This window comes from Nipponia nippon, unplaced genomic scaffold, assembly GCF_047370975.1.
Source record: "Nipponia nippon isolate SJK-2023a ecotype South Korea unplaced genomic scaffold, ASM4737097v1 scaffold_1, whole genome shotgun sequence".
Classification (NCBI taxonomy): domain Eukaryota; kingdom Metazoa; phylum Chordata; class Aves; order Pelecaniformes; family Threskiornithidae; genus Nipponia; species Nipponia nippon.
The window spans coordinates 160,063,269-160,086,440 of record NW_028262290.1 but is presented as its reverse complement, the minus strand read 5'-3'; the positions used below and the strand labels follow the sequence as shown (position 1 = coordinate 160,086,440).

The window sequence follows — 23,172 nt, the reverse complement described above, 5'->3', positions numbered from 1 at the left end:
ATAATTAGTTTGTCTTCCTGCACTAAACTGATCTATTTTCACTCACAGTTCTGCAACAAGAGGTCTATAGGCTATACAACCCATAGCAAACACAACACAAATACTTAGCAAATACAACCTCTGTTTTAGTGGGCTATAATTTGACAAACTTTGGCAGATGTTCCCCTCAGACATCATACATTTTTTCAAGCTAAAATCAGGATAAAAAAGGCAAAGTTAGAAAAATAAATTATTTGTCAAATTAAAAATAACCAATATTGAATCAAAAAGATCTATCACTGCCACTACGACTGTGAAATCTGCTAGGGTCTCATGGGGCAACACAGGTCTGTCTTGTGCCATATCACCGCCCAACTCTGGCCTAGTGATAGGCCAGACAGCTGTGGGAGAGATCTCAGTTTCTTAGTAAATTCTGCCAAGATTTAGTTTGGACACAGCAAACCCTTTGTTACCCCCTGTACATCCTCTTGCTGTTTCTCTTTGCCACACTGGGCCACTCTTTTGCCAGCTATCCAAGCAAGAAGTCTCTTGTGCTCTCTCTCGCTGGCATTCCAGGCAGCATAGAGGACAACAAGGAATTTCAAGTCCCTAGTGCAAAGAGAAGCAAGAATCTTTCCATGAAACCATTTACTGAAACCTAGGTAAACAGCCTCAATATGTTTAAGCTAAGCCAGACACTTTGGTGATGATACCGACCTACTGGGCTCACTCCCTAACAGAAGCACCAGAATCTCTCACAGGAATGACTGAATAACATCCATGAGTGGAGGAAGAGAAATCAGGTTAATTGAACTTAATTAATTTAGTTTAATCCCTAAATTATGTACTTATAGACTATAATTTTGTCTAAAACTTGAGCATTCAACAGCTGGATAGAGACAAACTGAAGTGTACCTGGCTTGAAAGGTTAACTAGGAGCTATCATTGGAATGCTGCTATGGATAATGCATGTGCGATTAGAGCATGCATCAGGAAGCCTCCAGAGCAGATAAAAAGCTTTAATACCATATATATAGATTAGCACTGTGAAAACTCATCTGGAATAATGTGTACAGTTCTGGTCATCTGCTCAGGAAAGGTTAATTCAGCTGGGAACAGGTGCACCAAAAGACTATTTTGATGCTGAGAGAAACACAGAGTCTCTCTTGTGAGACATGACTAAAAGAGCTTGGCTCGCTTAGTTTCGTATTTGACAGCTGAGAGCATATGCAATCCTTCTCCAAAGTTACTTAAGGTGGATAAACACCAACAAGGGAGAAGAGAGATAAAGGATACTTTGTGGGTGCAATCAGAACATGGAAACTGATTGTGAATAAATTTAGGTTGGAAATTAGGAAGGGAAAAGAGTGAAATTCTGGAGGGAAGCTCTAATGAGAACAAGAAACATCACTGCTTTTCAGACTGACAATGTTCATTACAGGGAAGATATGATGGGGCTGCCTACAGGATTTTCCTACAGTAGCAGAAAATGGCAATAAATGGCAGGTTAAAGAAGCCTCCTTCTTACTTTATGCATCTTCTAGAGCAAGAAGGGAAAGGAATAATAATAATTTCTAGCATTTTTTTCTAGGCCTAAGAAGTTCTGCTCCTATTGTGGAGACCCAATAGCTGACAGATCCGCAGAACAGAAACAGTTCAGATGTCTAATGACTGGAAGATCAGGAAGGGCTGCGGACATCTGGAAAGCACTCATTCTATGTATAATGTGAGGGTCAACAAAAATATAGGATGATTCAGAAAGGTTAACTCTGAACTGTTTTCCAAATCTGGAAAGAGACTGGTACACAACATGTGGCTACATTCAGAGAGTGACCCTTTCGGTGTTCAGAGTATGCCAACTATATTCTTTTGCTAAACCTGCATCTAAACATACTAAACTTGTCACAAGAAGTCCTTGCTCCCTAATGCCATGCTTCTGCTCCTTCTTGAAAACCTCACATCAAATGTGCTGCAAGGACTATATGCAAAAATGCACACAGAAATATGGGTGTATGCAGGCACACCCATACACATATATACATGACAAACATGGGATACTACTCATAAAAACATATCATCTGCTTTTACAAGAGTCTGAAATGCCTCAAGATTTGATGAAGAGCTGGATAATGATTCCAAAGGGGGATCAAGATGATCCTACCTATGTAAACTAACCAACAAGCAGAAATTATCTCCATAACCTACTGAATAGCCTGGAAAAACAAACAAGCAAGCAAACACTATTTCTGTGAATCTGAAAGAAATTTCTTTTTAATAGATTTAAAAGAGAAGCTCAGAAAGAGGAAGGAAAAGCTTTAAAAGTGAAATTACAAGTAAAACAGGACAGAGAAAGAAAAGAAAAAAAAAAAAACTTCCTGAAAATGGATGGGAAAGGGAACATCAAAATATACAGCACTGGTATTTCAAGCATTTGACCAGCCACCACCATGGTCCCTACTCTCACCTGTCTCAGCCACCTGGAAGACTACTTTTATCCCATCTAGAAAAACCAGACCCTCACTGGGAGAATGCCGAACTGATTTGTCACCGTCTTTCCAGGTTCAAACCACAGTTCCCACGGTGAGGGCGTCCTTCGCAGCATACGCTCTTCCTCAGCTCTCCCCAGGGCTTAGGGAACAGCCGGCTCTCCAGAGGCATCAGCTGCTGTAACTTTGGGAGTCTGGTGACCTGTCTTTTAAAATAGTGGGAGTAACTTCCGCTGCTCCCTCAGCAGTGCTTTTATGGAGCCAAGAGCACGCCAAAACACTGCTTGCCCTTGCATACAACTCGAGTAACAAAAGAGCAGCTGTACTCAGTTTAAGGCAAGGCTATACTTTCCCACCCCTTATTTAACACTAGCTTATTTCCATCTGCCTTAACAGCAATGAATGGCAGAGAAGAGATGTTTTATGGGGAGCCCTAGGCTCACGGTGCTGTCTGATTCTGCCTCAACTGGGTCAAACAGACTTCATCCACAACTGAAGGCAGTAAATCTATTGACATAGGAGTCTGGCAACAGATCTCATCACAGGTAAACTCCTGAGGCCAAAGGGAACCTCGTTATAGTTGATCTTACACATGAAAAGCTCCATACAGAGTCAGTGCAGAAGCAGGAGTAGGGTGGGCCAAGACATCTGCCAGTGCTGAATTACCTAGAGCAGTCTGGCTTTAAGCATGATGGTTTTTTTAGCTTACGTATAAGACGAGGGAGCCATTGAGCTCTACTTTCCAGCTTGCTATAGACTTGGGAAAGTTACTTGCTATATTTTTTCTTTCCAAGCTTTAAATCAGAAATAATGATACTTCCAGGGCAACATGGGTATTATTAACTCAACCATTTATCCTAAACATTTTGAAATTTGCAGAAGAAAGGAGATGGAGGAGGGCAGTGCATTAGGGTTATTACGTTATGTTGGCTCTCTTACCAGGCTTTCTTTTGAGGAGAGATTTAAAACAAATACTTGGATCAAATACCCCATCAATAAAAACCTGGGTATCTTCCAAGAGTCCACTTCTTTGGCAAGTTCAAATAAAGCAGGTCTCCCTGTGTTTAAGGTGTAAGTGAAAACTTGAGTGCACAGAAGGTTGATGTTAGAGGGTACACTTGTCTGATAAGAGCCACAATCTACAGAGGATGAACTGAATAGCACATGGATAACAAGATGAGACGGGGGGACACAGATACCTGAGAATGGACAGTCCAATGATTGGTGATATTTTACATTTCAGATGCAGAGTAATTACGGCATTGATATTACTGGGTTCACTAGGAATCCCTCCAAACCAGGGCCAGCGCAGGTGGTCAAAGTGCTGCAGAGGCACTTGAGTTTACATGGAATGAACAAAAACATGTTTTTCTCTAGACACAGAGAAGTAAACCACTTGTGTCCATTCCAGATCTCACAACACTTTCCTTTAGAAAATGTTGACTCCAAACTCTGTTCCACACATTGCATTTCTTGGCGAAGTCCTGCCTCACAGATATTCCACATGAAGTAATTTTCTTGAATTCCTGCATAAATTTTCCTAGTACTGCTAAGCACCAGTGAAACACCTAGTGATCTCTGTCCCAGAGCTATCTCTATGTCAGTCATATATGGCAAAATATAACTTCCAAAACACTTCAGAGCTTTTCATACGAGAAGGTTTGTATCAGTTCCAGAGTTTACTCCACATACTCTGTACCCAGACAAGTTACTAACTGCCAGAAGGTCAGTGGAGCGAGCGCTTGGTTTGGGCTACAGGCTCCCTTCGAGATCAAGAACAAAGCCATCAGGGTGTTAGGGTCAAGACTGCCATGTTCCGTACTTCAAGGATATCCTCTTCCTCTACAGCTCTGACACGTGGAAGGAGAAGCACAGCTGGATCCAAGATAAAGCAAGCTTGTGGTTAGGAGGTTATAGTGTTGCTCACAGTCTGGCTAGACTTGGCTTTAAACACCACATCGACTGCGTATTTTTGGACTGGTGAGGAAACGAGACATTCGTGACCTGATTCAGAAACTAAAGCTTTGGACAAAGTTTTAGATTAATCTGTTAGTGAATTACCAGCAATAGCTGAGTTTATGTTTGACTGAATTTCTATGGTCAGCTTAATGAATACATATACTTGGAAAAGACTTAACCAAGATGTACATTCGTACTCGCTCTGCTTTGAAGTTATACAGAAAATATACAAATATGTTGCACCAGTCGCAGTTGCTTTACATGTAATTTCCCAACAATAAAAAGTCAAGAGCGAGAAAATGTTAAGGCTATTGCCAGAACATATAATTAAATTTCCTTCCCAAAGTTATAACCTCCTGTGCAGCCCAACCAATGTGCCAGACCAAGAACTCCAGCTCCAGCCATCGCAGGTAAGTCCTGTCGCTCCGTTGGTATCACGGATACTTTTTTGAGCAGTTCTGTAAAATGACATAGTCAGACTCATGGACAGCAGTGCTGAAAAGCCTGAATAACAGAATATCCTAGAAAGGAAAATATGAACTTCTTAAGGCCTATTTTAATTAATTACCAGATGGAAATGAACCTTTCTTGGAACTTCTGGAAGCTTCTCGGAAAAGTTAAGCTTTCCTTGGAACTGGCCTTGTGTGCAAACTGGGACAGATAAAAGAAGGGTTTTTTCTATTAAATAGATCGCGATAAATTCTGACACGATGCTCAGAAAAGAAAACAACATTAACTAAATTACCATGATGATTCCAACAAAAAAAAAAAATCTAGCCAAGTATATGCACTACATATAAAACACTCATATATTATGCAAACATACATGAAACAGTTTGAATTTACAAATCCTCAGCCTGTGCACAAAGGCATATTTTATTTAAATGACTGTTATAAATCCATACAAAGCACAGGACTTAGCCTTATAACTGTCTCTTGATCTCATATAGTTACCAAGCCTCTATTTAAACAAAATACAGTCTGTCAGAATTCTGTTTGGCCTTTTTGTATTTTGTCTCTACAAGGGGGATGTGAAAGAGAAAGGCTGAACATATTTATTCTGGTCTGGGCACCTTGCCAATACTCACAGAGATATTTTAGGTTTTCTGGCTCACAGTGAGTTCGACCTCTTACCTGCCTCCCTGTTTAGGCTGCTGGAAGAAACCACAGCTGCAGAATTACAGCTGTAACACAATCAGAATAGCAGAGAGGGTGAATCATGGCATTAGCCATCTATTACCACTCTACCCTGGTTTCACTCTCCCATTTCCATTGCAGATCTCTTACATCAGACATTTTGCACAGTCCTGTTAAATGTGGTAAGATCTGTGGTAAAGCAGTGCTACAAAAGTTGTCCGAAAGGAGAGAAAGCTCTCAGCAGAACATTCAGAAGAAACTTAGATGTCTGTCAAACCGAATTATTGCAAAATTGAAAAAAAAATACTGATATTTTGGTATCCATTGACCAGGTATTTACCAGTACACCATACTTTTGCTCATTTATACTTTACCCACTCACAAGCTTTAGGTGGTTCCTTCTCCCATCCCTCTAACCTGCAGAGAGCCATAACAAAATCTTAACATTTTCATCTCATGCAGAAATAGAGCCTTCAGCACCAACCCCACTGATGACAGCGGTTTCAGTGATGACAGGGAAAATACTCCAAGGCAAGTAACACCAGACTCACACCCAGCATATCTTGTGGTGAGCAGCTCAATACAGCTGGGAATCTTCTTCCAGCAGGTTCAGCTGCTCCCTGCTCTGCGCTGAACAGGTCACTTAAGCCAAAAAAATATTCTTTAAATCCCCTAAAATGCTAATTGTGGGTATCCTCCATGAAACAGCAGGAGCCTTGTGGCTCCCATTAGCATTAAGTATCCCATCCTTGGGCAGCCAAAGTCATCAAAATTTCTGAAAAACCTGATATTCATCCCTAAAGTTTGCCCGTGTCCCAGGGATGTAAACAAAACTAAATATCCTTTCCATAAAGACCCAACATGGAACTCTGTGAGACTGATTTTTGTGGTCTTTGTATTTTGTGATTCTGGTGGGATTTAGAAACTGTATCTACAGACAGCAGCTAGTGCTTTTGGCTGGGGGGATACTGCTAAGGGAATATTCTTTGTGCGGAGGTTACAGTGGCTTTTGGAAATCACAGGACTACAAAAACAGGAACACATAATAAAGAGAAATCTGATGTGAAAACTGGAAGACTGGGAAGAAGACCGAGAAACTAGTATCTTTTGGCAACATGCTCAAAATCAGTCTTAGTCAGCAAAGATGTTTAAGAGCTCGCTGTGAACCAAAGTTCCCAGCCCAGTGCCAGGAAGTCGGATTTCCACACTACAGTGATAAATATCTTCAGTGGTAATTGCTGGAAGGCCAATCCTGCCTGTTGAAATAGAAGAGCCACAATGGACTGTTGTGAGGAATTTTATATGATGAACTTGATTTGTGCTCTGAGCCACAATCAGTCTTCAGGGCTGTCCTCGTGATAAGTTTCACAGCACTGAATTTACATAATTCTAACTAAAAAGGGATAAATCTAACTCCTTAGATAAACCATCCTGTCCTTCTGCATTTTCACTTTTCTGCAATGCTGTCACCAATCATATTTCTACTGATAAATAGTTTTCCATCTTCCTTAACTCTATTATCATTTTCCATTTAAAATACACTCTGGCATAATCAGACTGCTTTTCGAGATCAATCAGCCCTGGTAGGAATAAGTATCTGTCTTGGAGAAAAAGCAATTGCATTGGCATAATCGAGTTACTAATGATAGGTCCATTATATAATCAACAAATTGGTGTTTCTGCTGGCTATTCCCTTTCCTCTCGCCTCCATAATAGTTCTCGGTTCAGTTAGACATTTGTGATTCATTTAGTAAATGGATAAAGTAAGCATTTGGATTCTTACCAATTGTGTTGCATCGTGCTGATTACTAATTGCAGCTGTTGCATTTCACTGCAGAAATATCTACTTCTCGGCATAAGTATGATGATGTTTCAGGCATAGATGAACATGCAAGTGCCCTGTGTATCACTTGTGTTTTCTGTTTCCTTGCTGTAAAGAGTCTTGTCGTCTCCAGGGGATGATGAATCCCAGCATGGGCTGGTAGCTTCCCTGTAGAGCTAAAGTTCCACCGTGTAATAAAGTACAACTCTACTCATTTTACTTTACGAATCTCACTAACTTTACTAACTTCAGTTTCAATTGCTCATAATTTCGTATAGCCTCTATCCTATAGGATAACCGTTCCATTTTCAGGCTCATCCTACCAAATGGTCATCCCTTCATCACTGTCTTTACCTGATTGTTTTTCAGAGTTTAAACAAAATACAGTGTAGATATTTCAGCACAACAGTTCTTGAGAGGAAATTCTGTTTTTCATTATGAATAGAAAAACCCAAATATGCCATTTTATTCTATTTTATTTATTCTATATAGTTGATCTGCAAAGCACTTCAGCCTGCTTTGGGTTAGAGGACACAGCATGGAAAAGAGTCACTTAGATATTTAACTCCAATGCAGCAGAATATATTTTGAAATGCCACTAGCATGTTACATTAATGACTAAATAATTTAAATTTCCCATTCCCGATATTTAGGCAATACCTAATAAATAGAAACAAAAATTAACAGATAATTTCAAGCTAGCTCAGCAGTAAATTGCCACTACCTGTCACAATTCATGGTGGCTAAAGTCCACATCTCCAAATAGCCAAGAAAGCCTCTAGAGGTAAATACATAAAAAAAAGAAACCTTCTAAAATTATCTGGCGGGGCAGACTAAAGCAGAGGATTCCTGTTGTGGGAGTTCTCCTGCGCAACATGTACATTCCCAATGAGCAAGCCCAGGCATATTTGTTTTTACACAGTCGTTTCCACACCAAGACACGTTTCCATTCCCCCCTCCTTCCTTCTGCTTTTGTATTCCATCGTCCACATCAACAATTAGTGGAAGTGCCTGGCTGTGCCTGTCACATTGTTCCCAGACTTTTCTCTCCCCCAGTGAGCTCTGAAGACCATGCATTATTTGACATGACATGACTTGGAGGCCTTCTACAGCAACGGCCATATGCAGGGAAGCAGACAGACACAAGGAAGAAGAAAGTTAGTCCTGGTTACAACTACCTGGGACAGTAGGACCCAAATTAATATGCGTTAATCTCTTAGCACAATACCCCAGGTGACTGGAGTTTAAATTATTTAGTCTTGCAAACCAAAAAAACCCAAACCCCACCAGAAATAAAAACAGCCTAAAGGTCAAGATACAAAGTCAGCTCGTTGTTCTATTTGTTTTGTGACATTAAGAGACAGGATGTGAAATAGAAAATAATCTTAGTACAGCTAGAAACTAAATCCAGATGTTTTAACATCAGGCAGAAGCATATTCATAACGTGGTTTTTTTTCTGAAATAATTAAATATCTATTGCATTTTCCATCACAGTTCATTTCTCTGCAACGTGAGCAATTTGCCAGCTTGTACATACACACTGAATGTATGCAGTTTATAGTAAACAGCTGCACGCAGCGCAGTTTCCCTTCACACACGCAGGCTCTGCACTTGTGTCCTTACATGTTTTTTAAATTAACCTGGTCAAGTGCACAGAACATTCAAGACCATAAAACATAACCAAAGGTACCTATTGCTCTCTGGAAATGAACTCTTAGAAATATCTTATCTGGAAATGAATGTTTCCTTAGAGTGTATACTTAATATTTCCTCTCATTTTGTTGCTGAAGTCCAGAGAAATTAGATTTCATCATTCCTCCAAGAGAAGGTGATCCCCAGACATATGTCCCCAGATGTTCAGCCTGTGTGTTCCAACTCTCATCCTTTAAAGTGCATATACTGATCACTGCCATTGGTATTACCAGCCTTCGCTTTTACCTGTGTGCCTCCTCCTCAGTTACTTCAACCCAAATACAGTCAAGGCTAAAAGCTTGTTTTACAACTGATAGGTATAGAGAAATTTCAAAGACTAAGTTGGTTACCCCATCAGCTTCTCACAACCTGAGGAGCCCCGCTGCGTGCTGCCGTCTCTCTCCGGTGACCTCAACAAGCAGCAGCCCACAAAGCAATATTGATGCTGACTTGCAGAACTTGCCTTTACACCCAAAGACCTCTGCTTCATAAACACGCTGACAAAAAGTATATGCAGATTATGGCAGTGAAATATGTTTTTCCTTTTAAAGCAGTTATATTTGAAAGTAAATTTGAAATGACTGAGTCTAAACACATTAAATGCCTACAGTAGTTCACAAAACTTTAGAAGTTTACACAGGTAAAAATATATAAATAAATAAATCCTCTCAAATTTTAAATGATTGCAGCTTTTTCTCCAGTTATATTGAAAAGTTGAAGGGAACAGAAAAGGAATTTCTTTCTGAAGTCTTTATCATATGTAGCACTTGGTCACTCTCAGGCAAACATAAGGTCATACATAGGCTTTATCGTGTGTCACAACAGATTGAGCTGCACTAAGTATCAGTATTAGTTTCAGTCTTTATTATCAAGAGAACAGCTGCTATTTATCTCTTCCCAAATTACTTCCTAGTATGACTTTCAATCTCTGTTCCATAAAAAACAAGCTTCTGACTTGGTTTTGTTTGGTTTTTTTTCATTTTAGCTATCACATGCAAAAGAATGTTACTGGGAGTGGAAAAGTAGGAAAATCAGCGTCTGTTTTGTAATACAGGTATAAATAGCAGAGGGTGAAGAATGGCATCTTGAAAGCTTGAAAGATGTAAAGCTCAATTTTCAAATGTATTTAAGGACATCCTGATGCAAGTGGACTAGTAGGATCTTCAAATGCTGGAAAGGGACCCAATGTCCCTAAATTCTTTGAAAAATCCCATCTCTCTGAACTTCTAGGCTTCTTACCTCCTTTTTTTTTTTCTCAAGAATTAATCTTGTGAATGGCATTTCAAGTAAACTTGAGTCATCTGTTGTTCTCGGATTTTTGGATCTCAGATTATAGACAGATGGACATCAAAAGTGAACGAGTTACCAAGGCTTACCAAGTTACCACTCACTTGTTTTATCTGACAATGTACACCATGAAAACAAAACATGCTGGCTCACTAGGAAGGCACTGTAAGGCAACTTGTTTTATTCAGCATTGTGGTGGGATAGAAGGATGCACATAGTCTGTTAATAAAGCCAACTGGTGAAGAGCAGCTTGCTCTGCCTTGGTAACTATTGGTTGAGGTCCACCAGGTCAGCTGATGAATACTGGGTGAAAAACAGTTTTGTCTGACTCAGTAGTGGAGACTAGCCCGCTACGGTACACGGTTAAGTAAGGCATGTTTCCTCTTTTACTGACTTGAGTGTTTTACAGCTGAAAATCAGAAGAGTTCATTTAACAGCCACTTTTGCATGCCAGCTGATGATGCCTCCACAGGTCTGCCACAGTGAAAGGAGCCAGAACTCTAAGTACACAACACAGAAAAAAGAACTGAAGTAATTGCAGTTTTTGAGGACTGGTATTACTTTATAAAAAAAAAATGCTGGCATGTACCCTCCTGCCTCTGCATAGATTAGAGCGCGTACGGTCATTCTCAAAACCATAAAAAACGTAAGGAAAATGTATAATTAATCATCACCCAACTAAAAGAAGTCTATTAAATTAGTATTTACCTCTAACATCAACTAGCTAAATAAAAGGGCAAAGAGAACAGCTGAATAACATCTTCTACCTCCCATTCATTTCAGGCTATAAATCTTATGTTTATGAATAATGTTGGCTCAACTCTTCAGATGGCAGAAGCTCTACATTTTCCCATTAAAATGTAGAGTTGATCTAGCATTAGTGGAAGGAATATCCAAGAATGGTGTTGAGACCATGTTGGTGTTCTCCCTCCTGCACTAGCTGGCAGCGGTACCAGGGGATGCCCAGCTCCAGCAGCTGGAAGGAGTGCAGAAAGGGAGACGGGATGCCTGCAAACGCTTTGGAGGGTGCTGTAGGTTGGTACCATGGCTGGTAAAGTGCCGTTTCAGATGTCCCAAACCCCATCTCCTTGAGTTTATAGATGACTACGTGCTAAATGGCTGCAGATGCCTTGTTTCAAGAACTCTACAACTGATGTGCCACCCGCAATTCAGAAAATAAAAGACTAACGTTTCACAGCTTTCAACAACCACCTGAACCACATGGAGGGTGTGATAATTAGGCACACTCATTGAAGTACCACTTTTGATGCTGCAAGTTAACATAGTCTCCTCTAATTTTTCTAATATCCTCAATCCTTAGTCTTCCTGACCAGACTGCCAAAAGAGTCCTAACTGCTATTTCAGGACACAGCACAACTCTCTGTAGACATTAGACTGGAATCCTTTCACTTCATGTGTATTTTCAAAAAGCAAAAGGAAAAATACTTTCCATCACTGCTGACTTAGGTTGAGCTTGTACGTGGATCCTTATTGAACAAATACCATAGGAAAAAGATTGGGCTTATGGTTAAGATAAGTGAACTCGGTCTCAAGACTGCATGAATCCAACTGTCACGCTCCTGTACAACATGGGGCAAGCTGCTTAAACTCCAGCCATCTACTTGAATATCAGTCCTGCAGGGGCAACGTCGGTTCCTCTAACCTGCCTCCAGTCTCGAACAGCTATCAAGGCTTTAAATTCTTCAGAGAGTTTGTCTTTACTAACACATGTATCCTTATGCATGCAGAGACATCTAGCTCAACAGCATTCAGTCATGGATGGAAAAAACATCCCATAAGATGTTTCAGTGTGGCACACTGATACGTTAAAAGTTTATTCTTTGTGGACCTCAAGCTTCAGCCATTCCGCAACGCAAAGCTTACATCAGGGACTCTCCTCTGCCCAACCTCAGGCAATACAGCTCGGTGATGATTTAGCGCTCTTATCCTTGAACTGTCTTTCCTCATGCCTCTTAGTTTAGATCACACTTCCAACACAGAAGCCATGATTAATACTCAGTAACTGCAAATCCCCCTCTAATTAATTTATGCAAAAGGAATGACAACGCATGATGAAAACCACATTCCAGAAGATGCAATGCTCTACTGAGAAGCTGGCAAGCTCCCATATGTACTGTGATAACACTGACTAAGCACCTTTTTCTCTCACTTCCTTACTGTCCCTTTCTTCCATAAGCCTTGTTGGGACTATTGTGCCTCCAGTTTCGACTCCCATCTCACAGCATGCTTTTCCCAGAAGTCTCTACGCTACACGGCCAAATCCAAATTCACTCCCCAGATGGATGTTATGCTTTTGGGACAAGATCCAGCCAACTGTGAAGTTAAACTCAAAGTGCCTATGTAGGGGCTGAACAATATTTAATCTCAAGGAGCTTTCACTTGCCCAAATGCACTCCTTCAGAGCAAGGTAGTTGTGCAGTTGCCATCCTCGGAGATATTAAAAATCTGATGGGACACAGTCCTGAGGAACCTGCTCCAGCTGACCGGAGGGACAGCAGGAGTACTGGACTAGACAATCTCCAGATGTCTCTTCCAACCCCAACTATTCCATGATTCGGCAAAAACACTTGTTAGCAGTTAGACCTTTTAAAGGCCACATCACCAAAAGCAAGACAACACAGGCTTAGCAAACTTATGAAATGCACAACTATTTAAAGGCATAGAACAGTCCTTAATCTGTGGAAACTTGTCAAAGATTATGGCTAGGTAGCAAAAATAGAGACATTGTGATACACTTCAGGATTCTGTGCATAATGCGAACTGTCTTTCCCAATTTCCACGTAGAGTCCATTCAAAATAAATGGCATGCAGATAACAATCCATTTCTTCCACTAGACAGGCTATAGGCAACGCTAATGGCACCTGTTTAGTCCATCACGTTCTTACCACTATACCTCTTCCATGGAGAGCTTGCCTTCATTGAAATGTTTCTTCATGCTTGGATTCAAATTTTACCCCTAATCTAGCTCACCAAGTATTGATTTCTCTAATTCAATGGAAAACATGCTTCCAAACTTTTCTAAAGGAATCAACAGGCATGTAGCTTCCACAAACTAGATCCGAAATTCAGTCATTCATAAAAGACCACTAGTAAGTCTAAAACTGAGCAGGAAAATACTGTTTTGTCGTGCTGTAAGCCAGCACTCTGACCACTCTGATAGCTTTTCTTTCTTCAGCTTGCAGAAGCAGAGTATTTTCTTATTTTCATTGTTGCAGCAGCATTACCGACATGCAAAGATGACTGAAAACTGCACAATGCCTGTTGTGAATAAATGATGATAAAGGCTTCATAACATGGCAGATAATGCTTATAATGCACACGCTTCCTCCTAATGAAACTCCTGATCTATGAACGTGTTCTCCATCAGCTTAAAAAAGGCATACAGCTCTATCACCCTGATTGCAAAAATAGATTAAGTCTTCAGCTTATGACATAGGTTCTCGTTTTGGAGCAGAAGGTCACAGGCACCCTCTGCAATAATGACCATAAGGTCTGAACAATCACGGTGTGTGATATAAATGACAACCATGAAACACATACCGCAATGCATTTGCTATGCATCCCACAAAGTCATGCTTACATAATGTAATTTACTGTCATGCTAAATTATATGAAAATTCAAAGGACGCTACGTACCATTCTATGAATCCTCAATGTCAAAAACTGAAGTACCATGTTATGTTTTGGTTCTCTACCGTGTAAATAATGCTTTCATGCTTTAAAGATTTCATATGTAGTTATGTGCAAGCAATTTAAGAGAGATAGTATTACAGAAGCAAACACTAAACTGAAGCATTATATTCCGGTTTCTAGAACTACCTGAAGAATAAACACAAAAATCATTCTGCAGCAGAAATTGTCATATACATCACTGTTTCAACTCACTGCTAGTAGTAGATATAGTTCAGTATCACCAAACCACCAATAATAGTTTATATTTATTGATGGCATCTTATATTCACGTGTATACGTAAGTTCTCCTTTCCAGGAGAAAAAACATACTCTGTTCAAGATACATTCAAGCTGCTTTTTCTTTTTGTCTTTGAAGACAACTCTCCCTATTTGTTAGGCCGTAACACTTTCTCCAGTGTGTCTACAGTGCAAACAATAGTAGAAAATTGAGACAGCAGTCCTCTGCAACTGGATCAGGCCCTGAAAGCTGGCTAATTGTCAAAGCCTGATGATCGGTCTAGGGTAACGTAGCCCACAAAGGGGCTATTTCTATGCCAGACAGACATATTCTGTGACATCTGTCTGCTACTGATGTCCTCCTTGATGCTTCATTTCTCTTGTAACCAGCTCTGCTCTTTCATTATTCCCTATGCATGCAATGCCTTTTGATATAAATTCAGCTCTTCTTCAAAGGGATAAGAATTATATGTGGTACTTTACTCAACATGGATGTCCCTAATTTGGTCTACCAACAGCCATGCTGACACAGGTCTGGCTCCTTTCTCCTCCCATTAGCCCTGCCAAGCCAGCACACAGGTTCACCAACCTACTTCCATGACTGTCCATACATCATCAACAAAATGATTGTTGAATCCTGTCTTCAGGGTCAAATTCTGCTTTCAGTCACATCTGAGCAGCTCCCTTGAATGCAATGTGGTGCCTGGGTGAAACTGGGCATAAGTTGAACCTTGCAGGTCTGTGAGCAGGCACTGGAACCTCCCAGGTGGAGATCACTACTTTCCACTTCACTCCTGATCCCTCTAGGAGCATGACATTTTCTTCTGTTTCAGTAATTCCCAACACAAGCACAGTGTGAGTAACCTTCCCTGAGGCCAAAAGTCTCACCAGCCACATTTCTGTGAGGTTCCTTCCACATTCATGACTTATTCCTCCAAGGAAATTCACACTCCTCTGAGCCCACAGTCCTCACAGGCTCACAGGTATAAATAAAGGAGGCTGGATGAGACCACTAAGGAGCAGAATCTCCTACCAGAAAAAAGTGATGTTTTAAAGAAGCAGTACTTTTCAATACACTGATGATCAGTTTGTGTTATGCTTTAAAACCAAAAAGACTAAGCGCTTCCTTAATTACAGTGGCAGCTATTATGACTGCAAACATGAATCCTTTCCTTTTTCCTTCAGATAGATTCAAAGTGTCATCTCAACACTCCTGAGCAAATACCTCTTGCCCTTTCAGATCCTTAATATATCAGCCCTTTAGGGAGGAATCCAAATTTAAACTTCAAGGCCACAGAGGCTCAGGACAACTCAGAGTCTTCCCTATGAGACCAAGGGGGAGGACAGTTGCAGATTTAATTTTAGGGAAACATTTCTCTCTCCTGTCTCCCTCTCCCCCTGCCTTCTTTTCCCAAGAAAACAAACATTTTTTTCATTCCTAAATCACCTTAGAAGCTGATTCCCTCATCTCCTTTGAAAGAACTGACCAGCTTATTCCTCATCTGCACCTTCCTAGAGTGATCCCTAGACTGAAGTGCTCTTCTCATCAGCCCACCCAGCAATTATCAGCAGACAAGAAGCACCCTGCAAAAACTGTGACAGAACAAAATAATTTCACAGTGATTTATTAGGCATGCAGCCATTAATGACTTTGCAAGTGTGGAAAGCAAGATGGAGGGGCAGAGCCCGAGCCAACACTAGCTGTCAGAACATCATTGTCATCTATCGGGTTAGAAATATTTAAGCCATCTGATGTTTCAGCCTGGCATCCCGACATAACAACAGGCCTGGAAACAGCAATAAATTTGCACATTGAGAAATCTGTTCAAAATCATAGAGGTTGACAAAGAAATGGGAGAAAGCGTGCAGAGATGTTTGTTTGTGTAACATTGAAAATAAAGGATCATGATCTCCGAGAGCATCCTTCTAGTGCATCAACTCTGCTGCCAGGGCTGAAGTACCAGAGGCCACAGCCACTTCACTGAACTGAAAAATGTTTTTATATACATTTACAGATGTTATTTTTGTCCTTACTGTGAAAAAAATCTCTTTGTTCTTTTGAATAAAAAGTCACCTTGTGATGTATTTGGGAAAAATCCAAGGCAGTGCCAAGGTTCTGCAATTTCCACCTGCTGGGAGCAGCAGGTGCTTGGCACTTGCCATGGTGAAGCTCTTGAGACAGGTTCTGCCCTCAGTTGCGCAAATGTAAATACAACATAACTTCGCTGGCACTGACTGAATTATCCCAGATGAAATTCAAAGTAAGCAAGAGCAGAATCTCTCCTTTTTTTTTTTTTTTAGCAGCAACACGGAATTACAATGGTAATGTTAACATTAGAACAGATCAATTTTGCAAGATGACAAAAGAACATACTGATCTCGCTGCTGTGAGCTCCTACTCAGCAGACAATTGCACCCCGTCTTAGAATAGATTTTTCAAAATGTTCAAAGCAATGTGCAAGCATTAACTTCTAATGGCTTAAAAAGGAATTTTATAACGCTAATGTCTTCATATTACAGATGCGATGCATCTAGAGAGCAAAGGTTTCTATTCAAATCTGTAGCAGCTTTCAAAGATATTTGGACCAGAAATTTCCATTTAGGCATCACTAATTTCAAGACTTCAGAACGTGCTGCTGGGAAAGGCGAAGGTCGACATGACCTCTACTTTACAAAGGCTCCTGCAATTATATTATGGTCCATCTAAATTACTAAGTTTGTTAGTCAGTTGTGTACTTGCAAAGAAAACAACAAACAAACTAAAAAGTTGTTCAATCAGTCCAGCAATTTAGCAAATACTTTCCTGCCATGCTAACAAAATACAGTGGCCCCCATTTTACTCTTGGCTATTGAACGACAAGTTGAGAGCAGCTGGGAAACCCAACTAGCAGAAACTTAGTGGTCTACCACTATTCCCAAAAGCAAGGGTTGGCACCACCCACTTGTGCTGAAGGAGACTGAGCACAGAAAGAAGGTGAAAATAGAGTGTTCCCAGACTTTTTGTATCATGTCTTGCTCTTGTTTGAGAAAGATGTACCTGAGAAATGCCCTGGAGTGTTGCAAGACACAAAACCAGTTTTCTTAAATTGATCCATTTTTTCCCACTGTCACAGGCAAACCCAAAAAATAAAAATATGTGGGAGAGGGAAGGAAAGCATACAACTTTATTTTCAGACATGCCTATTATTCCACAATCCTCTAACCTAATTGTAGCATATTTTGCATTATTTGCCTTTTTTTTTTTCACAATATTTGCCATTACTTTTTCAGTCAGCATTTCTACGTGACTAATAAATATGTTTTAGGATAGCCTGCATCGCAACGGTACCTTTCTGTCCCACTGCTTTCTCTTTCAGAATTGACTCCGCTCTCCCCTCCTACTCAGACCTTGTTAGTCCTTCTCTTGTTCCTAATTTGAAGATCTCAATGAGCAAGAATTACATGTCTCAGCAATAAACATGATCTCACAGCAAAACAAAGAAGAGGATGAACAAAATTAAAATTACTGTCTGGTGAAAGCTCCCTTGACAACTACATCTACACTGACAGGCGCCACTGAAATAATAGGAACGATGCTTCAAAACAACAGCCAAGAAAACGTTATGAAAGAGAAAAAAAAACAGTCTAAATGGATCTTTTCAAATGCAGATTCCACTGTCAAATGAGGAGAATGAGAAAAATGTTCTTTCTTATAGCACAGTCATATTTAAACTCTGCCAGATAACAGAAAACCACCAAAAAATGTGAGTACAACCTGAAAGATCCTGGGCCCAATAGTCCATTTCAGGAATGCTAGAATGATGTAGAATGGAACAGAAGGATCATATTCTGGGGATGGAGAGGAGGGATGGAAGGTGGTGTCTCATTACCAAATCCTGAACTGCTTCCAACTGGGTGAACAATAAAACTCACGTCGACTTCAGTGCAGTATCAGGCATTGGCAGGCTTGTATATGAATAACTGCCACTACCTAGGTGACAAACTGCATGGCAAAGAAGCCAAGAGACTAATGAACATGAAAAATTATGGCCCACTACTAATGATGTTCCATCCAAGACAGAACTAAGGCAACATTCATGAAGAAAGTTGTCTACGGGCTTAGGGAGGCAATTAGGAAAAAGCATTAGCCTTCCTCTGTCAATAATACTTAAGCACGAACAAGTTACTTAGGCACTTTTCCCACCTTAGCTTCACCACCATAAAATGGGGAAAATTGCTCTAAGTACTGGTGTGGTCAGAGTTATCTGGTGGTCGGAAGATATTTCAAAAGCACCAGATGGATCCTGTAAAATCCTGCAGCAAGCAAGCATCTCCTAAACTACCTATGGCTCTGCAGCAGGCAGAAAATGCAGCTTCTTGGAGCAGAGGTGGAGATCCAGCTGCGCAGAAGGTCCTGGCTAGTCTGAGTCAGAGGTGGGGGGGCTATGAAAAGAGACGGCAGAGACAACGCCACAGGCAGGGTGGAAACGAATAAGATGCCCAGGGGAATGGCGCTTCGGTGTGGTACAGTTTATTTTCTTGATATTTTACATCCTTATTGTGAAGTACTACCAGTAACATGGCAAAGATTATTGCCTAAAAACTCCAGTCACAAATTCACAGGCAACACCCATGTTAGCAGAAACAGACCCTTTTCTCCTCGTACTGAATGCACTCAAGAGCTCCAGAAGTTTGGCTTAGGCTCCTGGGTTTGCATTCCTCTCCAGAGAAAAATGAAATCTGCAGAAGAGCCATGTATTTCTCCTCCATTTTATTCCACACACTCAAGACACCCAATAAATTTGCTTTGATTTCTTATTCTTCCCTAAAACAAAGGAAAAACATAGAACCAGAAGTATCTTTTTGCTCCCTGGTGGCCTGGCAGAGACACGTGTAGGACTGTTTCCCACTTTTATATAATGAGATTTAAAAAAAAAAACAAAACAACAACAAAAAAAAACAGATTGCAAAGAAGAAGATACAGGGACTCTGCCATTTCTTGCCAGAAGCACTGAAACCAAAAGCACATCGTGACTGAGAATAAAAAGCTAAATAGTTACGTAGGTAACAAGAACATCCTAATAGTAAAGAAAAACAATAATCAAAGTTTTGAGAGGTTTGTAAACTCTGAAGACAGAGTCAGCCAGCCTTTTAGTACTCATTAGGAACAGAGAAACTTTCAGTCTGAGGGTATTCTGTATCTATATACTATAGTTTCTTGCATGTTTCTTTGTAGTGTGAATATACGAAACAGAACAGTCGGTGAACAGACGGCATGGCTCACTAGTCTGCTCCACCACGGCAATACAACTGTCCCTGCTCTTTCGGCAATAAACAGACTGCTTGTGTCCAAATCTGAGTGAGCTCTGGCTTCCCCAGCCCTGGGAAATTCAGATGTGGATTAGTCTTGAGAGAGGGAAGAGTCAGATTAAACACTCTGATTCAGCCACAAGGCACGGACAGTTCCCAGAGCCAAACCTGGGGATGTTGAGACCAGCATTTGGGGGCAAACAGACCTTTCGCTAACCCGTACTGCGAGCCTGCGTGCGAGCTGGATGTGACACACTGAGCCAAACCTACAGCCCAGCGCAGGGGAGCAGTGGTGCAGCCGGAGTTACCCTCACTCCTCCGTGCCCCCGACGCTGCACCCAGAGACTGCAGAGACCAGGCAGCCCCCCGTGCTCCAACCCACCCCAGATGTGGAGGACATGCCTGTTGCACGGGCTGCCCCCCCAGCCCAGCATCCCCTAAACTCCAGACCTCAGCGGGAGGAAAAGCCTCAGGAAACCCCTCTCCCTGCCTTTCGCTGCGCTGCATGTCAGAGAAAAACATGCCCCAGCGCCCAAGCCACGCCAGCTGCCGAAGGGCAGGAAGAGCAAGGAGCCACTTACGGGGATGTGCACTCGCAACATGAGTTTCTTCTGGCTGGAGCTTTTCCTGCTGCTGCTGCTGTTGGAGGCATCTTTCTTCTTGTCCATGGCAGTGCTTCCCATCCCTTCACCCCGGCGTGGTGCTGGGAGATGGATCTGGAGGCTCCTCTTGCACCTCTCCCCACCGTCCCACCGGCCGCAGTTACTCCAGGCTCCTTATTTTCTTTTTTCTTTTCTTTTCTCTTTTTTTTTTTTTTTATGGCCTTAGGAAATGGGGGGGGGGGGGGGGTAAGGGGAGGGGGGAGGATGGGAGAAGCAGAGGGAAGGGGAGGAGTTTCTCCAGCTCCGGCCTTTAATCGCAGCAGCGAGGTGTCAGGGGGGACCTTCTCAAGAGCATGAGATGCCCTTACAGACGCTGCTTGCTTTCTCACTCTTCCGCCCTTTCAAAAATATCCGGAGCATCCTAGGGGGGTGAGAAAGTTTCCTTCCCCTCGCCCAGCCCGGCCGCACTCTCCCCGAAAGAGAGAGAAAAAAAAGAAAACCCAACGCAAAAAACCACCCAAACGCTACAAAGACCCGAAAAGGGGAAGGAGCTCGGGCGAGGCTCCTGGCAGCCGGCGGCCGCGGGGGGCCGGGCCGGGCCGGGCGGCGGGGAGGGAGCTCGGCGGGCCAGCGCTGCCCGGCGGAGCCCCGCGGGGAGCCCGGCCGGGGCGGGAGGAGGTGCCCGAAGGCGAGCGCTCGCCGAGAGCAAGGAAGTGCAAGCCCAGCACAACGCAACCTTCCCCCCGCAGCCCGGCCGCCTCCCCCGGCTCCCGCTCGCCCCGGGCCGCCCTGCGGCCCCACGGAGGGGGGCAGAGGAGCGGCGGCCGTGCCCGCATCCCCCGGGCTGCCGGAGCACGGGGGTGGGCGAAAAAGCTGCGTGTCACCTTGCCAAAAACGCACAAAGGCGGCGCGGTTCCCTTCCCTCCCGAGTTGATTCCTCACCTCCCTCCCGCCCAGGGTGCCTGCCGGCCGCGCCCGAACGGAGGGGTATTCCCCCGGGGGCAGCCCCTTCCCACCCCTCCGTCCCCGCAGCGCTCCGCGGCCGGCAGCGCCCTTGCGCAACCCGGCTTCGCGCAGCCCAGCCCGGCTGCCGCAGCGGCCCGGCGGCCCGAGGGATGGCGCTGGGCCCGGGACCGGCCCGCCGCCGCTGCCCGCCGCCCCTGCCCACCCGCTCCCGCCGAGCAAACCCCTCTGCTGCCAGGGAACTCGTCCCAAGCCCGGGGCGGCCCCAGGCCACTCTTGAACACAGGGTTTTCCGCGCCCTCCCTCCAAAAAGCCTTCAGACGCGAATGCAAAGTCAGCTTTCGGGATCCGCTTCACCTGTTCCTGAGCCGGTTTCTGGGGCTTGGGAGCGCGCTGGGCTGCAGCCACGGAGCAAAACCGTGCCCATGGCACCCCGGCTGCCAGGCCGGCCTTCGGGGCCGAGATCTCGGGACAGCAAAGGGAGAGGGGCATGTCTTTGCCTTAAAACAGCAAGTGGTTTTCATATACATAGAGACAAACATACATTCTGGATCAAAATCTGAGTTTCTGGTTTAGACGTGACTCTTCTTCCCTTGACAATCTCTGCACTGTTTTACACTATCTGAATTTGACAATTAGACCAAGCCCGTTACAGCCACAGACCTTTGATCATATAATTTAAACACAAATTTTCACTGAGTTCAAAGCTGTGCATGTATGTATTCACAGAGTCTACACCATAATTACCTCTAGCAAATCTTATGGGATTCTGTAAAACAACAATTTGTAAGCACTGAGGGGAGAAGGGGAAGCGTTTTCCACAAAAATCCTCTTCTCTTCTGAAAAAATAGAGGATTGCCATGGCTATCACAAGAAATACAAGAATTCAGATTTATTTCCCTCCTTACGGAAGTCTCAGGATTTAACAGATGCAAAGCTAGGTCAGGTATAAAGTCTGTAGCCACTTCTCTAAAACCATACAGAATCAAATAAAAAATACGAACCCTCTTCTTTAATGCTACCTATAGCTGTCCTCGAGGTTCCTACAGGACGCCATGGAAGGAAACAGACCCAGAAATGAGAGCGCAGCGGGTAACAACCTTGTCACCGGATCGGAAAGGGGTATTAACGGCGCAGGGACTGAGGAAGCACAATTCCCCCGGACAGTCGGCAGTGCCTGGGGCAGCCTGGGAGTCTCCCCAAAAAAGAAGAGCGGGTCTGTAACACCCGCTTTCCCCCAACATTTATACGCCTTCTGCCAACGAAGCGGTGCTGCAAAGGGATATGGGAACAACGATTGAGCACTTGAATCAACAAGTGAGAAAATTACTAATAAACATGTCTATCAAAAAACTGGCACGACATTTTTCATTGCTAGTATGGTCTTCAAAGTTAAAAAATAAAGAAAAAAAAGGTAGAATGTCTTTAGAAGGATTTTAGCACTAGGTATTGTAAGTAAGCAGATCTCCTGGCTGTTCTTTATTAAATTAACAAACATTTGAGGTGGAACAAAATCTACCGTATCAATATCAGTTCCCTTATTTATGCAGAGTTGTTTCCTACAAGAATATAATTTCTTTTCCACATTTAGTATTTTAAATCTAAATTCATTCATTTTGTAGATTATTTATATGAATAATGGTGGATAATGTAAAATAAGCTTCAGGAAGTAACATAAAGGCAGTATGACCAACTCCTAAACCTAAAAAAACCCTCATGAATCAGCCTTCTCCCCCCCCCCCCGATATTGCCTTAAGCATATTTATAACTTTAATAATACCACAATGTGGGGTTTTTCTTATTTTTCTCCTTTGATCCTCTAAGATCCCCAATATGACCTTTGATCCCCTAGTCATATTTTTAAACTTTTCATTGCAGCTCTGAGGATTAGAGACACACTTAAAAAAAAACCAAAGCCTTTTCCTCCTACAGCTGCTAGACTTCAGGAGCTTGACTCCCCATAAAATCAAGTGTTAATAAGACCCTGCTATAAAATAAAGGAATCACCAATTATTTCAGACAGT

General features: G+C 42.5%; 1 protein-coding gene across 1 annotated transcript in view; it reads right to left on the bottom strand.

Annotated features, from left to right (window-relative positions):
- The window catches only part of PRKAG2 (protein kinase AMP-activated non-catalytic subunit gamma 2), a 228,908-nt gene extending 208,539 nt beyond the window's left edge, over positions 1-20,369 (bottom strand). The window contains exon 1 of the mRNA XM_087730584.1: positions 20,165-20,369. Within this exon, the coding sequence (XP_087586710.1) occupies positions 20,165-20,266 (102 nt within the window). The 5' untranslated portion in view covers positions 20,267-20,369. The remainder of the gene's footprint in view (positions 1-20,164) is intronic.
- Between the last annotated feature and the right edge of the window lie 2,803 nt (positions 20,370-23,172).